The 23,192-nt window shown below is 46.6% G+C and overlaps 1 protein-coding gene across 3 annotated transcripts; it reads left to right on the top strand.

Moving 5' to 3' along the window:
• Positions 1-4,815: 4,815 nt before the first annotated feature.
• Positions 4,816-22,706, top strand: LOC140208392 (uncharacterized). 3 transcript variants are annotated; one of them, XM_072277056.1, is made up of 3 exons: positions 4,816-4,946; positions 11,021-11,184; positions 16,775-22,706. In XM_072277056.1, exon 3 carries the CDS (start codon positions 17,158-17,160, stop codon positions 19,033-19,035), a length of 1,878 nt encoding a protein of 625 aa, XP_072133157.1. In that variant the 5' UTR covers positions 4,816-4,946; positions 11,021-11,184; positions 16,775-17,157; the 3' UTR covers positions 19,036-22,706. The 3 variants fall into 3 exon arrangements, with proteins under 3 accessions (XP_072133157.1, XP_072133155.1, XP_072133158.1); XM_072277054.1 differs by having other exon boundaries at positions 11,017-11,184; XM_072277057.1 differs by lacking the exon at positions 4,816-4,946 and adding an exon at positions 9,377-10,221 and having other exon boundaries at positions 11,017-11,184.
• The last annotated feature ends 486 nt before the right edge of the window (positions 22,707-23,192 follow it).

The raw sequence follows: 23,192 nt of genomic DNA, 5'->3' as shown, positions 1-23,192 counted from the left end.
ATACAGAGAATTCATACAGGTGTATAAAATGTTGAGAGGCATTGGTCGTGGAATAGCCAGAGGCTTGTTCCCAGGACTGAAATGGCTAACACTCGGGGCATAGTGTTAAGGTGTTTGGAAGTAGTTGCAAGACAGAAGTCAGAGGGAATGCTTTTCCATAAAGTGTGGTGGGTGTACGAAATGCACTGCCGGTGACGGTGGTGGAGGCGGATGCAATTGAGTCTTTTATGAGCTTAGAAAAATAGAGGGCGATCTGTGAGGGTAATTCGAGGCGGTTTCCAGAGTAGGTTACATGGTCGGCACAACACTGTGGGCCGAACAGCCTGTACTGTGCTGCAGATTTCTATGATTCTATGAAATTCAAGGGAAATCTCTTTTCCCAGGGAGTGGTGATTAGTTGCAACTTGTCAGCACAGGGAGGGTGAGAGAGGAACGGCAGGGATAGATTTTAAAATACTGATGTGGAACAGAAACATGGGCAGGGTCCAGATGGGCCGAGCGGCCTCTCTAGTATAAACTGTGAGTTTGGTAGAGAGAGTAAGTACTTCTGACAGGGGATTTGATACAGAACTGATTTATCTTTCACAGATCCATGATGTTAATACCAATCTAGTTTAAGGTTAGCATCAGCAGAACAGACTCCTCCAATGCTCTGTGACCAGGGTTCAGTCCTGGGTGCGATGAGCAGCCGCAAGAACTGCAGAATAACTGGCAGTAACAATCCCTCATGAACCTACAGCTGCGTTCAGTCACCGTGATTGTTAAACATTTAACACAGAGCGGATTTGAACTTCCTCCCTGATGTGATATTACTGGTGTTGCAGCAGCTGGGATGATTGAGTAAAACTCTTTACTCACTCCGGACAGAAATGTGGTCTCTATTTATTGTGAACTCACCGGAGCATCACAAGGTGGGTTAACTGAATGAGTCTCTTCGCACACACGGAGCAGGTGAACGGCTGCTTCCCAGGGCGAAGCTGTTGGTGTATCTGCGATGTCCCACTGAATCCCTTCCAAAATGAGAGCCAGTGGATGACATCACACTGCTATCAACGTCATGGCAATGTATCCAATCAGATCACGGACATGGACACGTGACCGGGCTCTCCTTGTAGCGAGTGGGGCGCTGTCTTCTCCAGCATCTCCGTCTCCACATTCAAGGATCGGCGGCATTCAAGCGCTGTTGAACTGACAGAAACAGCGGGACTAACGTGCTGTTGTGTTTGAGTTTCCCATACACAAATCCCTTGACTCTTCTAGCCTGTTAAAAGTTTACAAAGCACGTCAGTGGGTGGACAACATTTCAACTCAGATAATTTTAGTCTCCATGGTGCCTTCTGATTAAAAACACTGTCACAGCTCAAAACAATTTGGAGGAACAAGACTTCATCTTCTAACTGGACACAGTTCTGGCATCAGGCACAATATCAAACTCTCTGCTTCCCTCTCTGTATCAAAATGGATCATTCCTCCCCTTCATCAGTCTGCGACTTGGCTCAGTTTGTCTGTCTCCTTCGCATTCTCGGCATCCGCCGCACACCTACTAATATCACATTTTATTTACACGGCTGCGACTGGAGACTTTCTGATTATTATGTCCCTCCTGGCATTTGACGGAGGTAAACTCAGAGACAGCAATTGTATTGACCCTCAGGAGTAGGTTATTAGGCTTTCTCTTTGGAGATCGATGAACTGCCGCTACTGTGTGGCTGGATGAGGGAGTCGTTTTCAGACCGGAAGGAGGTAGCGTTTAGAGTACCCCAGAAATCAGTCCCTGACCACAGTTGTTCACAGTTTAATGGCCTGGCGGAGGCAGCGAGATGTGAGATGTCCCAGCCTGCTGGTGACGCAGAAAGAGCGGATTTGGGGGAGTGGAGGCTGTTCACATGCAATTTCGTAGCTTTGCAGTCAGTACATAGTGCACTGTGGGGCTGCAGTGGCGGGTTCCATTGCTGGGATCAGTGCACAGTCACTGTGGGCTATGAGGATTTTGTGAATAAAGTGCTATTCTCCAATTTAGAATATCAAGCCGCAGAGCAAGCCTATGGTTTGTATATAACCAATAGCAGAGGCGGACCAGCCGAGAGGGCGTTACCACGCTGAGACCGTTTCCCGCTTCGGCGCCGATCTTTCCTCAGAGCCAAACAAATCCCGAAGTAAATGTCCGCTTTCTGATTTATTTCCATTTCCCTCCGAGGGAAGTTTGTGAAGCGTCTCCTGCGGCCGGAGTCTGATGTGTCGCTGAGAGGTAGGAGGAGACCGCTCGGCTCGTCGGTTTGATGCCGGTTCCCCGGGGAGGGAGAGGGGGATTTTATTGAAAGGATGAAGATGGTGAGAGAGGGGGCGGACAGGAGGGGCTCATCTGTGGAAATGTCTGAGCCCACGGTGGTGGCGATTCACCACATTGGGGGGCAAATACCGGCAGACTGTTGCCCTGCAAGCGGGGCCAATGGTCCGGGCAAAGTGACAATTATTTGTGTTTTGTTGAGACTGTACCTGGAATATGGTGTAAAATCCCACTCCCCTCGCTAACACGGGTCATACAGACCAAAGAACAAACTGCCGGAGGAACTCAGTGGGTCGGGCAGCATCTGTGGAGGGAAATGGACCGTCAACATTTCGGGCCGAGGCCCTCCCTCTGGACTGAGAGTGGACGGGAAATAGTCAGAGAAAAGAGGTGAGGGGTGGGGATGGGGCAAGAGCTGGGGAGTGAGAGGTGGATCCAGGTGAGGGGGGAGGTGGGAAGGTGGAAATAGTGACGGGGGTGGGAGGTGAGTGGTTGGGGCAACACGGGGCTGCAGAAGATGGAAATTAATTCCATAGAGGATTAACAAAGAGGTTAGAGAGTATTTGTTATAGAGAGTGCAATGAAGATTCACCAGACTGATCCCTGGAGTGGTGGGGTCATCATATGAAGAAAGAGCAAATGCGATAACCCTTTCATTTAGAGAATCGAGGACTGAGAGGTGAACACATTGAAATGCACATTATTACCGGTTGAACCAGGGATCCCAGTCTCTGAAAAAAGGGGGTGGACTGTCCGGGAAATGTCTCCATTCTGAGGGTGGTGAATGTCTGTAAATCCCCACCACAGAGGGGGTTAAAATCTATTGCTATGAATTAGGTTCTATTGCTGCCGCAGAGACAACAAATTACATGACACCTGCCGGTGCTATTAAACCTGATTCTGATAATTGGTCTGGGAGACCCACCACCGGTCACCTGATCCCGGTTACCGCAGATCATAATGCGAGATCGAAGCCTTTTCTATTTATTTGTGTTCCTCAGTTGAGTCAAGTTTCCCTCTGTGGTTCCAAAGCAGAAGCTCAGTCTGTCTAATATTTCCACACAATTAAAATGGAGAATTTGTTTATTCTTATCACGTACTGAGCTACAGTGAAAATCTTGCCCGATCTACCATCCACACAGATCAATACATTGCAACAGTACATTGAGCTGATATACGACAAAACAATAACTGTAACAAAGCATTATGGCTGCAGAGAAAGTGCAGTGCAGATGGACATATGGGGCAGGGTCACGTCCAGTTACATTGTGAGTTCGAGTCCATTTTATTGGACTGGAGACCATTCATTTGGCTTACAACCGCAGACAGGAAGCTGTCCATGAGCCTGGTGGTACGCACTTTAAGGATTTTGTATCTCTTCCCCGGTGGGGGATTGGGTGTTTCTCTGTCCCTGTACCTTCTCATACTTGTGCACTTGGGAATACATTTAATAGGACCTGAGAAAACTCAGTGAGATTTGATTAGTGATGATCATCTTGGCAGCTCGGTAGGTCGAATGTAGAGGGACAGTACACTGTTGAATGTAAAGAGACAGTACACTGTTGAATGAAAGTCCCTGAACAGTGTCGATGAGCAGAGGGATTTGGATCCAAGTTCACAGCTCCCTGAAAGAGACTGCACAGATTGATCGGGTGGTTAAGAGAGCTGTAACGAGAGGCTGGACAAACTTGTGTTGTTTTCTCCAGAGCGGCGCAGGCTGGGGTGAGACTGGATGGACATTTATAAGATTACGAGAGGAATACATAGAGCGGACAGATGACATATTTTTCCTGGGGGTTGAAATGTCTAATACATTTAGAGTGAGAGGAGATGTGAGGGGCAAGTGTTACGAGATCAGAGGTTTCATTTTGCTGTGGGTGTTACTTTAAGAGAGGCTGCAGGAGGCGGGAGTATGACGTCAGTACACTGACTGCTGGAGCTCTCAGTCTCAGAGAGAGGAGACAGAAAGAGAGGACGAGGGAGGGGGGAGAGAGAGAGAGAGGGAGACACACACACACTTACTTTGGAATACGGTTCGACAACTGAAAATCTTCTGTGATTTGTATTTCGTTTTCCCAGTGTAGAACCTGCGAAATTCTTTGTGATTACTTCCTCGTTGCATTTTAATGTGGATTTACAAGTTTCCCCATTCCTTGGAAAACTGAAACTTGCCATTTTGAAACTTTCAGAACTGTTCCTAAACTTGACATTTTTTGCAGCCACAAAACGCATAACACTGTTAACTTCTGTTTAGAAGAGTAGTTTGTTTAATTGTCTCTATACTAATACAGATATTAGTTTATACTAATACAGACTGAGTTTGTGGTCTATCGCTGCCGGTACATAACACAGAGTGGCGGGCGGGTCGCTGGAGTCTCTCCCTGGGTTGTGGGGACCCAACGGTCACGTGATCCTGTTCGCCCCGCCCATTTAACCGCAAACGGGCAGCAGCAGCGCGTCTGTTCCCGAGGCCCCGCCCTCCGGATGACGCAATAATCTCTTCGCGCATGCTCACTGTCTCCAGATGGACAGTGTTTGCCTTTCCGCTCAGTGCTGAAGCGAGTTGTCTGCGGGTTCGGGAAGGGACGATCGCCTCCTTGGTCGGGGAGCCGGGGGTCGGGATCACTGTCTGCGGGCCGAAGATATCACTTTCCCATCGGTGAGTATGGAGACCGATCCCGAGCGGGGAGATCTGATGTTGGCCGCCAGCCCCGAACGGCGGGCCAATTACTCATTTAGTACCCAGTTATCTGGGCTCGTCAGAAACGTGTCGACTTCACTTAATCTGCATTGAACGACCCAAACCAGGAGCGCAGGCTGTCTATTTCCGCAGAATTGAAACGGAAGTCCCGTCAGCAGGTCACGTGAGGCTATTTAGCCCCGCCCTCCGCTTTGTGACGCAAGATCACGTGGTGTGTGCTCACACTCCCGATGGGTGGCGATTCTCCGGGACCCCCTGGTAGCAGCAGAGAGACAGAGGAGCAGATTGAGGGGCAGATTCTGGAAAGGTGCAAAAATAACAGGGTTGTTATCATGGGTGACTTTAACTTCCCCAATATTGATTGGCACCTGATTAGTTCCAAGGGTTTAGATGGGGCAGAGTTTGTTAAGTGTGCCCAGGACGGATTCCTGTCACAGTATGTGGACAGGCCGACTAGGGAGAATGCCATACTAGATCTAGTACTAGGTAATGAACCGGGTCAGGTCACAGATCTCCCAGTGGGTGAGCATCTAGGGGACAGTGACCACTGCTCCCTGGCCTTTAGCATTATCATGGAAAAGGATACAATCAGAGAGGACAGGAAAATTTTTAATTGGGGAAGGGCAAGTTATGAGGCTATAAAGCTCACACCTGTGGGTGTGAATTGGGATGATATTTTTGCAGGGAAATGTACTATGGACATGTGGTTGATGTTTAGAGATCTCTTGCAGGACGTTAGGAATAAATCTGTCCCTGTGAGGCAGAGAAAGAATGGTAGGGTGAAGGAAACATGGCTGACAAGTGAGGTGGAAAATCTAGTCAGGTGGAAGAAGGCAGCATACATGAGGTTTGGGAAGCAAGGATCAGATGGGTCTATTGAGGAATATAGGGAAGCAAGAAAGGAGCTTAAGAAGGGGCTGAGAAGAGCAAGAAGGGAGCATGAGAAGGCCTTGGCAAGTAGGGTAAAGGAAAACCCCAAGGCATTCTTCAATTATGTGAAGAACAAAAGGATGTCAGGAGTGAAGGTAGAACCGATTAGAGATAAAGGTGGGAAGATGTGCCTGGAGGCTGTGGAAGTGAGTGAGGTCCTCAATGAATACTTCTCTTCGGTATTCACCAATGAGAGGGAACTTGATGATGGTGAGGACAATATGAGTGAGGTTGATGTTCTGGAGCATGTTGATATTAAGGGAGAGGAAGTGTTGGAGTTGTTAGAATACATTAGGATGGGTAAGTCCCTGGGGCATGACAGAATATTTCCCAGGCTGCTGCACGAGGCGAGGGAAGAGATTGCTGAGCCTCTGGCTAGGATCTTTATGTCCTCATTGTCCACAGGAATGGTACCGGGGGATTGAAGGGAGGTGGATGTTGTCACATTGTTCAAAAAAGGTAGTAGGGATAGTCCGGGTAATTATAGACCAGTGAGCCTTACGTCTGTGGTGGAAAAGCTGTTGGAAAAGACTCTTAGAGATAGGATCCCTGGGCATTTCAAGAATCATGGTCTGATCAGGGACAGTCAGCATGGCTTTGTGAAGGGCAGATCGTGTCTAACAACCCTGATAGAGTTCTCTGAGGAGGTGGCCAGGCATATAGTTGAGGGTAGTGCAGTGGATGTGATCTACATGGATTTTAGTAAGGCATTTGACAAGGTTCCACACAGTAGGCTTATTCAGAAGGTTAGAAGGCATGGGATGCAGGGAAGTTTGGCCAGGTGGATTCAGAATTGGCTTGCCTGCAGAAGGCAGAGGGTTGTGGTGGAGGGAGTACATTCAGATCGGAAGATTGTGACTAGTGGTGTCCCACAAGGATCTGTTCAAGGATCTCTACTTTTCATGATTTTTATTAATGACATGGATGTGGGGGTAGAAGGGTGAGTTGGCAAGTTTGCCGGCAACACAAAGGTTGGTGGTATTGTAAATAGTGTAGAGGATTGTCAAAGATTGCAGAGAGACATTGATAGGATGCAGAAGTGGGCTGAGAAGTGGCAGATGGAGTTCAACCCGGAGAAGTGTGAGGTGGTACACTCTGGAAGGACAAACTGCAAGGCAGAGTACAAAGTAAGTGGCAGGATACTTGGTAGTGTGGAGGAGCAGAGGGATCTCGGGGTGCATGTCCACAGATCCCTGAAAGTTGCCTCACAAGTAGATAGGGTAGTTAAGAAAGCTTATGGGATGTTAGCTTTCATAAGTCAAGGGATAGAGTTTAAGAATCGCAATGTAATGATGCAGCTCTGTAAAACTCTGGTTAGGCCACACTTGGAGTACTGTGTCCATTTCTGGTCGCCTCACTATAGGAAGGATGTGGAAGCATTGGAAAGGGTACAGAGGAGATTTACCATGACGCTGCCTGGTTTAGAGAGTATGGATTATGATCGGATATTAAGGGAGCTAGAGCTTTACTCTTTGGAAAGAAGGAGGATGAAAGGAGACATGATAGAGGTGTACAAGATAATAAGAGGAATAAATAGAGTGGATAGCCAGGGCACCATTGCACAATACAAGAGTACATGGCTTTAAGGTAACAGGTGGGAAGTTCAAGGGGGATATTAGAGGAAGGATTTTTACTCAGAGAGTGGTTGGTGTGTGGAATGCACTGCCTGAGTCAGTGGTGGAGGCAGATACACCAGTGAAGTTTAAGAGACCACTAGACAGGTATATGGAGGAATTTAAGGTGGGGGGTTATATGGGAGGCAGGGTTTGAGGGTCGGCACAACATTGTGGGCCGAAGGGCCTGTAATGTGCTGTACTATTCTATGTTCTACGTTTCCTCTATGTTGTGTTGGGGAAATCTAATGTTGGCCACTGAGTCCCGTTAACTTCCCCCAACTCGCCTCGCTTCCTGAGGCTCCTCGCATTTGTCCCTCAGCTTTCGGCTGTAGACTTCTCCCCGATTGGGGTGGGTGAGAAAGGAGAACGTCCCAGGTCGTGGGGATCTTTGATTTCACTGCCTGCTTTACCGAGGGACTGGGAAGTCTAGGGGGCAGAAGGGTTTCTGTGATGTGCTGATCTGTATCCAAAGGTCTCTGGAGTTCATCACAGTCACGGGCTGAGCAGTTGCCATGGAAACATGTGAAGTGTCCGGATGAGAAACTTTCTATGGTGTGTTGATAAAAATTTGGTGAGGGTCAAAGTATATATGGCAAATTTCTTGTTGTTTGTTCTAACTTTGTCATTTTAGGATCTTTTATACAGTAGTATGTACTATTAATTCAGTATCTGTGTATTGCTGGAGGACCATCAATGATTGTCTTTGATCCCTTCTCCCACCTGGTTCCATGTGCTCATCCCTGCCCATCTTGTTCAACCTCTGTCCAGTCTCCTAACCCCACCCCACCCCCCATGCCCTGTTTCAGCGATATACATCAACCATCTGGGTCAACCTCGGTCACCCTGTGTCCCACCTCCTCAATGTTGTATATCAGCAATTTTTCTTCTAACCCTTGTTGTTATTGTGAAGTGTTCTTTTGCACCTTTGGCCTCGTTGAATTATTTCCAGAATCAGTTTTTGTTAGCTGGAATGCCAGAGGGTCATCAGGTACCAGTTGTGTTGTGCATTGGTCTGGAGGAGCTGGTTTTTGAACTGTGACTGGCTGACACACTGCAGCATTTTCCTGTCAGCAAAGAGTACTGGGAGAGTCCTGTGATCTACATTCCAGGCATATGGAACTGTCGCTGTTTTGGTTTTGACTTTGGTTAGTGCTTCTACAGATGGGGCAGGATGGTCGTCCTGCAATGAAGCAGAAATTTCGAGCAGCTGGACATTGGTTGTGTGGAAATCCCAGATTGCACTACCCAGTCTGAGTTGCGGGGGTGATGTGTGAGATTTTCAGGGTCAGTGAGTGGCAGGTTCAGCTGTGTGAGGTTGGATCCTGGGGTATCACAGTTTTTGCTCCAGGTAAAATGGACCCGGGCATCGAGCTGCTTGGGTTTATGAGGTGTGGAACAAGTATTTCTGGTCTGGGATCAGATGTTTATTTCTGGAGTTCCTTTGGAAGCAATGACTGCTAATCTGAGGAGAGGCTATGAGTAAATGGGCTATTCCGTGTTTACAGCAGTAGAAATAGACCCATGAGTTTGGTGTTCAAACTGTGTTTGGAAATCCCCCCTGTCTGTCACTCGGTGGAAATCAGACAGAATCTCAAGTTGCTGGAGATTGGCACTAAAAACTGAAAATGTTTGAGGTCATTCTGATGAAACGTTATTAACCTGAATTGTAAAGTGTGTTCCTGTCCCCACAGCTATTCCTTACCTGCTGAGTGTTTCTGGTAATTCCAGTTTCCTTTTATTACATTCACCCTGGACTGGTTTATATTTCCTGAAATAAACCTGGTTTCACTTGGAAATGGAAATGGCTTGTTTTGTGATGGCAGTGTTATGTGGTCGGCAACTATGAATATAGAATTGAGTCAGGTTTTAACAAACAAACTGAAATATTTATTAAACTCTGCTCAACAATAGTGAAAAGTAAACTAACGACTAACTTAACCGGAAGTTAACTGCTATATGGCAATTTAACAAACAGCCAAACTCTGGAACAGTTCTTAAAGAGGTAAATTCAAACACAGTCTTAAAGTGGTAAATTTGAAAGTCCAAGTGATTTACGCTGTCAATAAGGAGAGACTTCTCTGGAAACGGATTTCTTCAAAGATGTGACGTTACTGCTGATTCTGTCCAAAGGATTCATGTCAAAGGAAATAAAACGGATTAAAGGAACTGACCTTTTTCTGGATGCTGAACACTGCACAAACCTTTCCCAAGCTTGCAGGGGTTATCTCAGATGCAGATCACTAATTCTGAACGAAGATTCAATAAGGTCGATCTTTTATGAAACCGCCAAATGACACAACCTTTACTCAATCCTTCAGGTTCCTGTAGTTTGGTAAAGGTCTTCACTCTCCGACACTAGACTGCAAAGGTAAACAAACAAAACCTGGCAGCGATTGGCGAAACTGCCAGAACAACGGTTTTACCTTAAAATAGAGAGTAAAACTTTGCTTTGAAACAAAACTACGTCATGAGATGATTACGCAGCAAAACTAACTGACGAACCAAAACTGATGAACTAACTCCGTAACAACAGGGGTTTCCCCATGTATACCTGTTGGAACAGGTCATCACATGACCTCACACTGGCAGGAAAATTACTTGACCCCACCATCACAACGCAATTACATCATGCTCACAAGATACTCCATTACTTCATGGTCATAAGACAGTCACAAGATGCCCACAAGGTATGTAACAGTAAAACAGTAAAGAAAGCACAACATTTCCCCCTAAATTATCCTGGTACCAATTTGTCTATTATTCCTGGAAATGTGTTTGTACAGTTGTTGCAAACAAGATTTACAAGAATAATCTGAGGAATGATCGGCATTATGTATGAGGAGAATTTCATGGTTCTGGGCCTGTGCTGGATGTAGTTCAGAGGGACAGTTGGGGTGGTGGAGGGATGTATGGTCAAGTAAACCTCTTGAAAGCTGAAAAGCCTGGATACAGTGGACATGGAGAGGATGTTTCCATTAGACGGAGAGTCTGTGATGTGACAGCACAGTCTCAGAATAAAGATGCTTCCCTTTAAAACTGACATGAGAAAAATGTTTTGGCCGAAGGATGTCCGATCTGTAGGATTTGTTGCCACAGATTTTGGTTGAGGCTGCCATTCGGGTATATTTTTGACAGAGATTAATATATTCATGATTGCTAAGTAACTTCGGGGTTACAGGAGGAAGGCAGGAATATGGTGTTGGAATAAAATTCAGCTATGGTTGAGTGGTGAGGCAGACCAGATGGATCGACTCACCTAATTCTGTTCCTGTGTCTTATGTCTTACCATGACTGAATGATGGGTTGTTCTTATCCCACATTGTTTTGTGACGTGTGAAGGACAATAATAGATTGTTCACTGAGATCATTATATCTGCCTTCAATGTTTAAATTTTAGTGAGTTTTGTTCTTAGTAACATTAAACAGAAATGTTTTTTTCTCCTTTTTATGGTTATTGTGCTTCATTATCTTTCACGTTAAAGTTAGACCTGCGGTGAGAGATTTATTGGAAGAAAAACCCCAACTGGAAGCAAACCACTACTGAAGATCAGGGAACAGCAACAAGAGAATCAGCCCGAGGGTTGAGAGCATCAGCTGGAGAGGACCCATCTGACTCGGAGAATCCAGTGATTCAGTCAGGGGAAAGTTTGGTGAGTCTCATTTACTCAAACACTGGTCTTTTAGACGTTGCATACTTGTACAAAGGATGGTAGGAAATAGTTGGGGTGAGACTGAATGTTCCCAGAAGAGCCAGTTATGCCTCTGTCAGACCCAGTTGCAATCACTCCAGGTCTGGTAATGTGCTTCCAGCAGCCCAGCCCTTTAAAACCACTCCCAGTCTGTGGAAGTCGAATCCGGATAAAGTCACTCAGAGATCGTATAAGTACAAACTCTTTATTCCAAGCACCCGGGGCTATTCAGTTATTCGCTCAAACAGGAACAGTCCATGACTGTTCCTGCCCAATCCACTAACTGACTAACAATTTCCCTTACACCACAGATATATCCGTCCAGATACCCCCCACACAAGACAGGCTGGAGTCAAAGTTATTTGCTAAAGACAAATTACAAAATAGTCATAATGGCTTACACACACAGAACAGACTGAATCTGTCCTATCTCTGTGCATGAGTGCACAGGGAGATAAGCATCCTGAAACCCTAGCTAGATACCCTCAAGAAGAAATATGGCTCAGCGTGGCTCAGCACATCTGTTGACCATCAGCAGTTTCTTTCAGAAAAACAGGCTGCTATCGTTTAACAACGTGTTAACCCTTTTATATACTTTATCATTCCCTCCTTTTGATCATTACATGATCAACAAAGCAGTAATTTTTCACAGAGAAAGCAACCGAGTACAGCATTGACATATCAGTGGGTAATAACAGCGTACAACAGTAATTATAACAATGACATGTAGAACTATTAGGCCATAATGCAATATCATGCTCCACATATGAGTGAACAGGCCTTCGAAGACCATCATTTTGACCCTTTGGTGACCCCATGTAAATCCTGTCCAACTTTCTTAATGCTGCAGTCTCCTCGGCAGTGTGCTCGGAGAGGGATGTAATGTTAGTAGACTCATCAGGGATATAGGTGTAGCATTCTGTGTCAATAATAGCACAGGTTCACCCTTTCTCAGCTGGGATAAAATCTGAAGCCATACAATTCTGTAGGACTGTGTGCCGGATTGCAGTCATTTCAGTGGATATTTCTGTTACTTGGGCCTGTGTTTCTGTCAGGGCCCCTGCAGTATTGTGGCCAGCTCCTCAAGTGCTGTAGCCAAATTGATTATCTCTCGTGAATTCCTGGCTACTTCATAGGAGAGAAAAGCAATCATCCAAAATCGCTTGGTCTCAGTTATTCCTCTGCAATGCTGGGCACCTGCAAGTATGGCCAGGATGCATGTTTCCCAGTATAGGAAGTTCCGTTTGGTGGGGGCCTGAGATAGCATCCCTCAAAACACTGACAGCCACAGTCATCTCTGACTAGAACATAGCTCCTCACCCCTCTTCCCCGGGTGTTGTTTATGAAAGCCGTGGCTGAGAGTTCCTCACTCTGGTTGAGCGGGATTACTGACATTGGAATCGTAGTTTTACCATGCTGGGGAATTTCAGTACAAACCCAGCAGACCCCTAGTTCCACCTGTTTGGCTTAGATGTGACAGAGAGACAGAAAGATGTTAACATGGGGGCCCCCGGATGCTGGGGTGAGCCCTCTCAAAGACATGAACACAAACACCACTATCAGCCAATACATTTTCCTTTTGTCCGAGAGAGTCCTTCTACTCAGTTCCGTCAGTAACAAATTTGGTGTCTGTTCAATGTATCCACCGAGATTGCCCCTTCAGTTTCACAGCCGTGGGAGTGGTCAGTAACTCCTGATGTGGTCCTCTCCACCGAGGTCTGAGATTCCCTCGATCCCAGTTCTTCATCAGGACAAAATCCCCAGGTTCTATGGTGGGATAGTCACTCCTCTCTGCGGGGTAGTTCCCTTCCTTGCAAGCCTGTCGTACCTGTGAATGTAATGCTTGGAAAATTTTGGTTAGTTGGCATATGTATTTCCCCATCTCTTCCCCTAGAGTATGCTGTTACGTACCCCATAGGTTTTTTATATATGCTCAATTCCTCGGAGGGTTCAGGGGAAATATTTATGTGCAATGTAGAAACCGGTGTCACCTGTGTGTATTGTGGTGATGCAAAAGTTGCTGGAGAATTTACAATTGGGAAGAAGTGGAGTGATACTTGGAAATCTGACTTTTTAAAGCATAATTTAGCAAGCAAGCCATATATGGATAATGTGCAAAAGCTCTGATGAGAAAATCCTTCGTTATCTGTTACAGGCCTGCTACATGGGTTGCGTGAGAGTGCAGATGAACTTAAACAAACCCAGAGGAGATCAAAGTTCTTATAGACAGTGATTTGCTAGCTGTTAAAATGAATACCTCTCTATATAAAATTCACTATGCACATGTTGTTACTGGGTAAAAAATATACGGTACAAGATTGATGTGCACACTGGTCATGACAAATTAGAGGGGGCATTGGTGGGAAGGTGGGGAGACCTCCAGTGTCCCTGATGCCCTCACCTACAAGATGTACATCCAGCTGCAGCTTGTAACCCTGCACTTTAAGGAGCTGTAACTTGAAATGGATGAATTCCAGATCATCCAGGAGTTGGAGGGGGTGATAAATATGACATGAAGGGAGGTGAGTTACAGCCAAGGTGCAGGACACAGGAAACTGGGTGCGAGTCGGGAAGGGGAATGAGGTTAAATAGCCATTGCAGAGTACTTTTGTTGCTATCCCACACAACAACAGGTGGACCGGTTTAGAAACTGTTGGGGGAGGAGGATTACTGACAGGGGAAAATCAAAGGGATGATAGGGGATTCGTTAGTTAGGGGAACAGAACAAGAGGGGTCTAATATCCTAGTGGTAAGGCTTGCTAGTGTGGGGGGAATGGGGTGATATGGTTAAAATAAGTTGTAGGAGGAATGGGAGCCAGAATGACAGAACAGATAGTGGAGAGGGTGAAATCAATTGAATTGACTTTATTACATACATCCTTCATATACATGAGGAGTAGAAATCTTTACATTACGTCTACATGTAAATGTGCAATATGTAATTTATAGTACCTTATAACAAATAATTTGTTCATAGGACAGTCAGAATAACATACAAGTGCAATTGTATCAGCATGAGTTGATCAGTCTGATGGCCTGGTGGAAGATGATGTCCCGAAGCCTGTTGGTCCTTTTGCTGTGGTACGTTTCCTGGATGGAAACAGCAGGAACAGTTTGTGTTTGTGGTGAATTGGGTCTCCAATATCCTTTGGGCCCTTTTTACACAGATGTCTCTGTAAATGTCCTGAATAGTGGGAAGTTCACATCGACAGATGTGCTGGGCTGTCCGCACCAGTCTCTGCAGTTTCCTGCAATTAACGGAAGTACGGTTCCCGCGATTAAGGGAAGTACGGTTGCCATATCAGGCAGTGATGCAGCCAATCAGGATGCTCGCAGTTGTGTTCCAGTAGAAAGTCCTTAGGATTTCGGGCCCCATCCCAAACTTCTTTAACCGTCTGAGGTGAAAGAGGTGTTTTTGTGCTTTTTTCTCAACACAGCAGGTATGTACAGGCCAAGTGATATTCTTGGTGATGTTTATGCTGAGGAACTTAAAGCTGTTCACCCTCCCAACCCCAGATCCATTGGTGTCAATAGGGGTTAGCCTGTCTCCATTCCTCCTGTCATCCACAATCTGCTCCTTTGTTTTTGTGACAATGAGCGAGAGGTTGTTTTCTTGACACCAGTCAGATGTTGTTCAGACCTCAGATAGAGTCAGCAATCAAATAGTTGAGCATGGTGTGATGATGTGCTTAGTTGTGTATATCACAATGCAAGAAGCATCGTAGGAAATCCAGATGAGCTCAGGACATGGGACTTGGTTGCACCCAACAGTCTGAAGGATTTAGAGGAACAAATTTGTAGAGAGATCACAAACCATGCCAAGAAACAAAGGTTGATCCAGTAAGTGATTTTAACTTTCCATATATTGACCTGGACTCCCATACTGTAAAAGGCCTAGATGGGGTAGAGGTTGTCAAATGTGCCCTTAATCAGTACGTAGAATTTCGGATGTAGAAGTGTGCAATAACCTGTTCAGAAATATTCCAGGGCTGGTGACAGAAAATAGTGATCATAATGCCATGAGATTCAAAGTAAATATGGAAAAAGAGAGGTCTGGGCCATGGGTTGAGATTCTAAATTGGAGAAAGGTCAATTTTGATGGTATCAGAAAGGATCTGACAAGTGTGGTTTGGGACAGGCTGTTTTCTGGCAAAGGAGTACTTGGTAAGTGGGAGGCATTCAGAAGTGAAATTTTGAGGGTGTCAAGTTTGTATGTGCCTGCCAGAATAAAAGCTGAAAGATGGCTGATGCAGGGTACCTTGGTTTTCAAAAGATATTGAGGCCCCGGACATTTTATTCCTCCAAATGCCTCAGACTGTTGGGTGCAACCAAGACTCATTAATGACTACAATATCATAATTCCACGCCCTGAGCTCATCTGACATTTTTTTAGTTGTCTTCTGTTGGTTTCTAAAAGCTTCCCAATAGTTTTTGCTCTTTTGTTTGCCCTCTCTTTGGCTTTTATGTTGGCTTTGGCTTCTCATTTCATCCACAGTTGTGTCCTCCTGTCTTTCCGATGCTTCCACTTCTTTGGGATGTATCGATCACTCAGCTCCCAAATTGCTCCCAGAAACTCCAGCCATTGCTGCTCTGTTGTCACTCCTACCTTTTCCCTTCCAAACAAGTTTGACCAGCCTCTCTGTCATAGTAACATGGCGAAGTTCAGTACAGATACAGGTTATTTGGCCCATCTAGTCAATGCTGAAGAAAATATTTAAGCTGTCTTATGCGACCACTTGCACCGGGACCATCGCCCTCCATACCCCTACCATCCAGGCTCCCATCCAAACTTCCTTTAAATAGTGAAACTGAGCTCATATTCGCTACTTGTTCTGGCATCTCATTCCACACTTTCACAACCATTTCAGTAAAGAGCTTTTCCAAATGTTCCCATTAAATTTTCACCTTCCCCACTTACCCATGACCTCAGGTTGTCACCCCCCCAACCTCAGTGGAAACAGCTGCTTGCATTTACCCTATCTATACCCTCATAATTTTGTATACAGTACTTCTGGCAAATCCTCAAAGCAATGTATAATTTCCTTGTTGATGTTTAGAGCCTTTTTTAGGTGCACAAGATGATGAGGGGCATTAATCGTGTGGACACGAGGGGGTATCGCTTTAAGGTGCTTGGAAATTGATACTGAGAAGATGTCAGGGGTAGGTTTTTTTACACAGAGAGTGGTGGGTGCGTGGAATGCACTGCCGGCTATTTGTGTGAGAGTGTTTCAGTTACTGTGGGACCAGGAACCCATGCAGCTCAATGAGAACAGGGAATAATACCAATGGAGAGAGTCAAACTGAGCCAGGTCACTGGTTGGAGATGGCAGAAATGCCCCATTCTTATAGAGACAGGAAGAGCATCAGAGAATTTGATGGTCACTCCAGATACCAGCACTGTGCCCAGTTAGAAGATGATTTCTCTCTCCAACTTGGGTTGAACTTCACTGTAACAGTGAGATGCCAGATCACACCTTGATAACTCAAGTAATCTCATCTGAAATGTTGTCCGAATTTACAAAATTGATGGATTTTGTAAATCTTTTTACAGGTTAAAAATGTCAAGGAATTTGTCTACGTGAATCTCGAACACAACACGCCAGTTTTGCTGTCTCTGTCCAGATACTTAAGAAGAGGAGCAAGGGATTCACTCGATCATCCTTCCTGCTCAGACTGTGGGGAGGGATTGTCATCTGACCGACTGGCATGCCCGTCATTTTACATATGGGGAGAGGCCGTTCATCTGCTCAGGCAGTGGGAATGGATTCACTTGGTCATTTCAACTGAAGGTGCATCAGCGAATTCACCTGTTCTGTGTGTGAGAAGGGACTCAGTCGGTCTACCCACCTTTGGACACATGAGTCAGTTCATACTGAGCAGAGGCTGGTCATCCGCTGAACTTGTGGTAAAGGATTCACTTGGTCATCTGGCCTAATGGCTCACCAACGAGTTCACACCGGGGAGTGGCCGTTCACCTGCTCGGACTGTGGGAAGGGATTCACTTGCTCATCTAAACTGAAGATACATCAGCGAGTTCACACCGGGGAGATGCCATTCACCTGCTCAGACTGTGGGAAGGGATTCACTTGCTCATCTAAACTGAAGGTACATTGGCGAGTTCACACTGGAGAGAGGCCGTTCACCTGCTCAGTCTGTGGGAAGGGATTCAATTGCTCATCAACACTGAACATACATCAGCGAGTTCACACTGGAGAGAGGCCGTTCACCTGCTCAGTCTGTGGGAAGGGATTCACTTGCTCATCTATACTGAAGGTACACCAGCGACTTCACACCGGGGAGAAGCTATTCACCTGCTCAGACTGCGGGAAGGGATTCATTCGGTCATCCTACCTACAAGCACACTGGTCAGTTCACACTGGGGAGTGGCCGTTCACCTGCACGGACTGTGGGAAGGGATTCACTTGCTCATCTAAACTGAAGGAACATCAGCGAATTCACACTGGAGAGAGGCCGTTCACCTGCTCAGACTGTGGGAAAGGATTCATTCAGTTATCCCACCTGCAAGCACACAAGTCAGTTCACACTGGGGAGCGGCCGTTCACTTGCTCAGACTGTGGAAAGAGATTCACTTACTCATCCCACCTGAAGGCACATCAGCGAGTTCACACTGGAGAGAGGCCGTTCACCTGCTCAGACTGTGGGAAGGGATTCACTTGCTCATCTAAACTGAAGGTACATCAGCGACTTCACACCGGGGAGAAGCTATTCACCTGCTCAGACTGCGGGAAGGGATTTGCTCAGTCATCTGAACTACTGGTACACAAGTCAGTTCATACTGGGGAGAGGCCATTCACCTGCTCAGACTGTGGAAAAGAATTCACTTGCTCATCTAAACTGAAGGTACATCAGCGAATTCACACTGGGGAGAGGCCGTTCACCTGCTCGGACTGTGGGAAGGGATTCACTCGGTCATCCCAACTACTGCTACACAATTCAGTTCACACTGGGGAGAGGCCGTTCACCTGCTCAGTGTGTGGGAAGGGATTCACTCAGTCATCTAAACTGAAGGTACATCAGAGTGTTCACACTGGAGAGAGGCCGTTCACCTGCTCAGACTGCGGGAAGGGATTCACTCGGTCATCCTACCTACAAGCACACTGGTCAGTTCACACTGGGGAGTGGCCGTTCAGCTGCTCGGACTGTGGGAAGGGATTCACTCGGTCATCCCAACTACTGCTACACAATTCAGTTCACACTGGGGAGAGGCCGTTCACCTGCTCAGTGTGTGGGAAGGGATTCACTCAGTCATCTAAACTGAAGGTACATCAGAGTGTTCACACTGGAGAGAGGCCGTTCACCTGCTCAGACTGCGGGAAGGGATTCACTCGGTCATCCTACCTACAAGCACACTGGTCAGTTCACACTGGGGAGTGGCCGTTCACCTGTGCAGACTGTGGGAAGGGATTCACTTGCTCATCTAAACTGAAGGAACATCAGCGAATTCACACTGGAGAGAAGCCGTTCACCTGCTCAGACTGTGGGAAAGGATTCATCCAGTTATCCCACCTGCAAGCACACAAGTCAGTTCATACTGGGGAGCGGCCGTTCACTTGCTCAGACTGTGGAAAGAGATTCACTTGCTCATCCCACCTGAAGGCACATCAGCGAGTTCACACTGGAGAGAGGCCATTCACCTGCTCAAATTGCGGGAAGGGATTCACTCAGTCATCTCACCTGAAGGTACATCAGCGAGTTCACACTGGGGAGAGGCTGTTCTCCTGCTCAGTATGTGGGAAGGGATTCACTTGGTCAAGTCAACTACAGAGACACCAGTCAGTTCACACTGGGTAGTGGCTGATCACCTGCTCGGACTTTGGGAAGAGATTCTCTCAGCCAAATCAACCAAGTGTGCATCATTGAGTTCACACTCGGGAAAGGCTGTTCACCGGCTGTGAATGTGGTAAAGGATTCATTCAGTTATCTATCCTTATGACACCCTACGGGATTCACACTGGGGAGAAAGTTTCAATAAGCTGCATGCTGGATATTTGTCCATCACTGTTGCTGAATGCTATTTCGAGAGTGACTGTCGGTGCTGAACTCTGCAATTATTGCTGCTGCTCACCACACCCAGTTCTGCACCCTGGTCACTGGGCATGGGAGGAGTTTCCTCTGCTGCACATTCACCTTTAATGGGACTGGAGTTTTAATATTCTGGACCTGAGACAAATCAGTCAGTTCTATTTTAAACTCTGTCTCTGGTACTTAGTAAATTTATAACACACCTAGTGTACAGTCGAGCAGTGGTCCCCAGCCACCGGGCCACAAAGTATGCGCTACCGGTCCGCGAGGAAATGATAGGATTTGGCGATATGAGTCAGCTGCACCTTTCCTCATTCCCTGTCACGCACTGTTGAGCTTGAACGCACGCGAGGTCATTACCCGCACGTCATCCATGTCAGCGCGGGAAGGAGATCAACTCCTCGAGCTTGCAAATGACGATGGGCTGCAAAGTATGTTTGACATAACATCTCTGCTGGCGTTCTGGATCAAAGTCAAGGCTGAATATCCTGAGAAAGCCACGAAAGCACTGAAAATGTTGCTCCCATTTCCAACATATCTCTGCAATGAATGCAACGAAAACCAAATTGTGTAATGGACTGGACATAAGGAACCCCGTTCAAGTATCGCTGTGTCCCATCACCCCTCGATGGGACCATCTGGTTGCAGGGAAACAAGCCCAGGGCTCCCACTGATTCAGCAATATTGGTGTGTTGCAGTGATTTATATGTTCATACGGGGAAAATATGTGCTGTGTGTTTAATATCCAAACGTTACTTAAAATGTTATGATGCTATTGACTTATATAACCATATAACAATTACAGCATGGAAATAGGCCATCTCTGCCCTTCTAGTCCATGCTGAACGCTACTCTCACCTAGTCCCACCAACGATGGACCACTGACCTAGTCCATTCCTCTCCTGTCCATATACCTATCCAATTTTTCTTTAAATTATATCGAACCTGCCTATACCATTTCTACTGGAAGTTCGTTCAACACTTACTTCAAGCTCCCCTGTCCTTCCCTGATACGGTAATTGACTTATTGCTATATTCATGCGAGGAAAATATGCGCTGTGTGTGTAATATTAAATTCGTTAGATAAACGCTCTTAGAAACAAAATTGAGTGTAGTAGCCACTTATCACCTATATTCCGGTTGTGATTAACACCTCCCTTCCCACCCCCCCCGAACAGAATCGCCAAAAACGATTTCTAGAAGAAATCGGCAGGTACACGCATGCGCACTGGTGCCCGCACAAGGCTTCGTGGTCGTTGTAGTCTCTGTAAACAATGTATTTGGCTCTACTCTTGTCCATTGGCAACCCTACCCACCGCCCTCACCCCCGGGTTGGCCAGTCCGCAAGAGTATTGTCAATATGAAACCGGTCCGCAGTGCAAAAAAGTTGGGGACCCCTGCAGTAGCGAGTCAGCTCAGGCCGGCTGGACCCTGCCAGTGATTTTGTTCCATGACAGTTCTTTTAAATCCTCCCGTGTACGGCCAAAGTCAGCATGGTTTTCCTCAGGAGAAATCTTCTCAGACGAATCTGTTGGAATTCTTTGGTGAAATGAGAAAGGCAGTGGGTGTTGTTTGTTTGGATTTTCAGATGGTCTTGAACAAGGTGTTGCACCTGACGCTGATTAACAAGACCACAGCTCATGGTGTTTGGTGTCTCTTTGCCTGTTCCCACTGGAGTTTAGAATAATGGGGGGGGGGGGGGCGCTGTTTCCTGAATACTGAGAAGCCAAGATAGAGAGGATGTGGAGAGGACGTTTCCCATAATGCAGAGCCCAGGACTGGTGGTACACCCTCAGACTACAGGGAAATCAATTCAGAAGAGAGAGGAGGAGGAAGTCTTATGATATTATGTTTATTCAACACGGCCATGTCTAATCTATGCATCTGTTCCCATCCCCCTCTATCTCCACCTCAATGTACCCAGCCACCCGCTTACTCTCAGATAGATAGACACTTCACTGATCCTAAAGGAATTTACATGGAAGATTTAGAATTTCAGAAATTTCCATACGTCTCCATTTAAAATGAGCAGCCCTTTTCGATCCCTGTCCGTTTCTCTCTCACTGATCAGCAGAGATGTCAAAGAGCCCATCCGTTTCCCTCGTTTATCTCCCCCGCCTCAATCCCTGTTTTCTATCCCGGTTTATTTCCCCATCTCTATTCCCTCCAATCTCTCTCCTCCGTCGTTCTCTCCCGCGCCTCTTTCTGTCCCCTCACTCGCTCCCGTCTACTTCTCTCCCACATCCATCTCATTTCCTGCCATTTTCTCCCCTCACTGGTTGTTGCCACCGTCTTTCTCCCCTCTGTTTCTTGCCTCCGCTACTTCCCTCCCATCTCTCCTCAGTCTGTCTCGCTAACACTCCAACGGCCTCTTATTTCTGTAACTCAGTTTCTCCCTCCCTCACTTTCACTACCACCACTCAGCCTGTTTTCTCTCTGTCTCTCTCTCTCTCTCTCCCTACCCCTCTCTCTCCCTACCCCTCTCTCTCCCACTTTCCCTTCTCTCCTTCTCCCTCTTCCTCTAGATCTCTGGGGAGGAGAAGATGGTGGTACAACGCAGCGCGCAGCCTCTCCGGTGTATGATACCGGTATTTGTAAGTAGGGGCCGTGCACAATTCTGATTTGACGGAGACAGACGTGAGAAGCACAGAAGAATGTCTGGAGTAACTTCTGAAATGCCTGGTTCACTGTTGCTGCTACTGTGTGATCGAGAATCTCCGGAGGGGAAGGACAAAATCCTTGGCTTTGCCTGTTACTGGCAGCCGGGGTTGGGGTCAAAGTGCTCAGCAGAGATGGTGCTCTGTGCTCAGTGTCAGAGGGCTGGTCGGAGGCTCTAAGTTTTCGGATGGACTCAGAGTCGGACTGTGGCCGGGTGCTTCCAGGATGCTGCATCGGCAAGTTTGCGGCACTGGAAGCTCATGGCAGGGAGAGTTTTCTTCCTTCTACCGTCTGCGTGAGATGATGGGACTTTCGAGAGACTTTGAGACTTTTTTTTTTACCGTGCCCATGGTCTGTTCTCTATCAAATTTCAGTATTGCTTGCACTGTTGTAACTATATGTTACAGTTATGTGTTTTTTGTCAGTTTTTCAGTCTTGGTCTGTTTTGTGTTTCTGTGATATCACACTGGAGGAACATTGTATCATTTCTTAATGCAAAGGCATTACTAAATGACAATAAAAGAGGACTGTGTGTCCCCATAGTCTAATCTAATCTTTCTCTCCCTCCTGTGCTTCATCCAACTCCAAATGCCAGTAAATTCCGATGTTACCCAGCCTACTTATCTTGTTGCTGTCACAATCGCACATCAAAAAGGATGGTATGCTATCCTGGAGTGAACTCGGGCCGAGATTCAGTGTCGGGGTGCGCGGTGCGGTTTGTACACAGAAAGGGGAGAAGAGAAGTGAGAGTGAGAAAAAGTTCGGGTGAGCGGAGTAAGAGAGGGAGGTGAGGAAGTGGGAGAGGGTGTATTAGGGTAAGAGGGGAGAGGGAGAGTAAGAGAAGATGGAGGAGAGAGACAGAGGAAGGTGTTTTGAGGAGTGAGGAGGGTGAAGGGTAGGGAGAAAAGGAGTGACAGATACGGTGAGCACACTATAGAGAGAGGAGGTAGCAGGATGTTGAGGGAGTTCCATTCCCTCTGTCCCACTCACGGTAACTTTTCTAAGGATGTATTTGCATCAACGAAAACAGGATTCAACACGCTCCGATCATGCGCTATTCTGAACTGAAATGTAAGGTCAACCCAGAAACATGAAGAAACTATCACAATAGAACAGTTATTCCCTCTGGGGGCGGTTACGCATCCTAAGACGGCTTTAGGAACAAATAACACTCGCCGGGGGGCGTTCAAGTTTCTTGATGGAGCGGTAAGCTGCCTCTAACTTGAGGCACCAGACCTGACTGACCGTTAGCAGAGCAGACACTTCCA

This window comes from Mobula birostris, chromosome 13 (assembly GCF_030028105.1).
Source record: "Mobula birostris isolate sMobBir1 chromosome 13, sMobBir1.hap1, whole genome shotgun sequence".
Classification (NCBI taxonomy): Eukaryota; Metazoa; Chordata; class Chondrichthyes; order Myliobatiformes; family Myliobatidae; genus Mobula; species Mobula birostris.
This window is presented reverse-complemented; position numbering and strand designations above follow the sequence as displayed.

What these genes read in the sequence shown, in the direction of transcription:
- LOC140208392 (XM_072277056.1), top strand. Translation starts at nt 17,158, where the DNA reads ATGGCTCACCAACGAGTTCACACCGGGGAGTGGCCGTTCACCTGCTCG.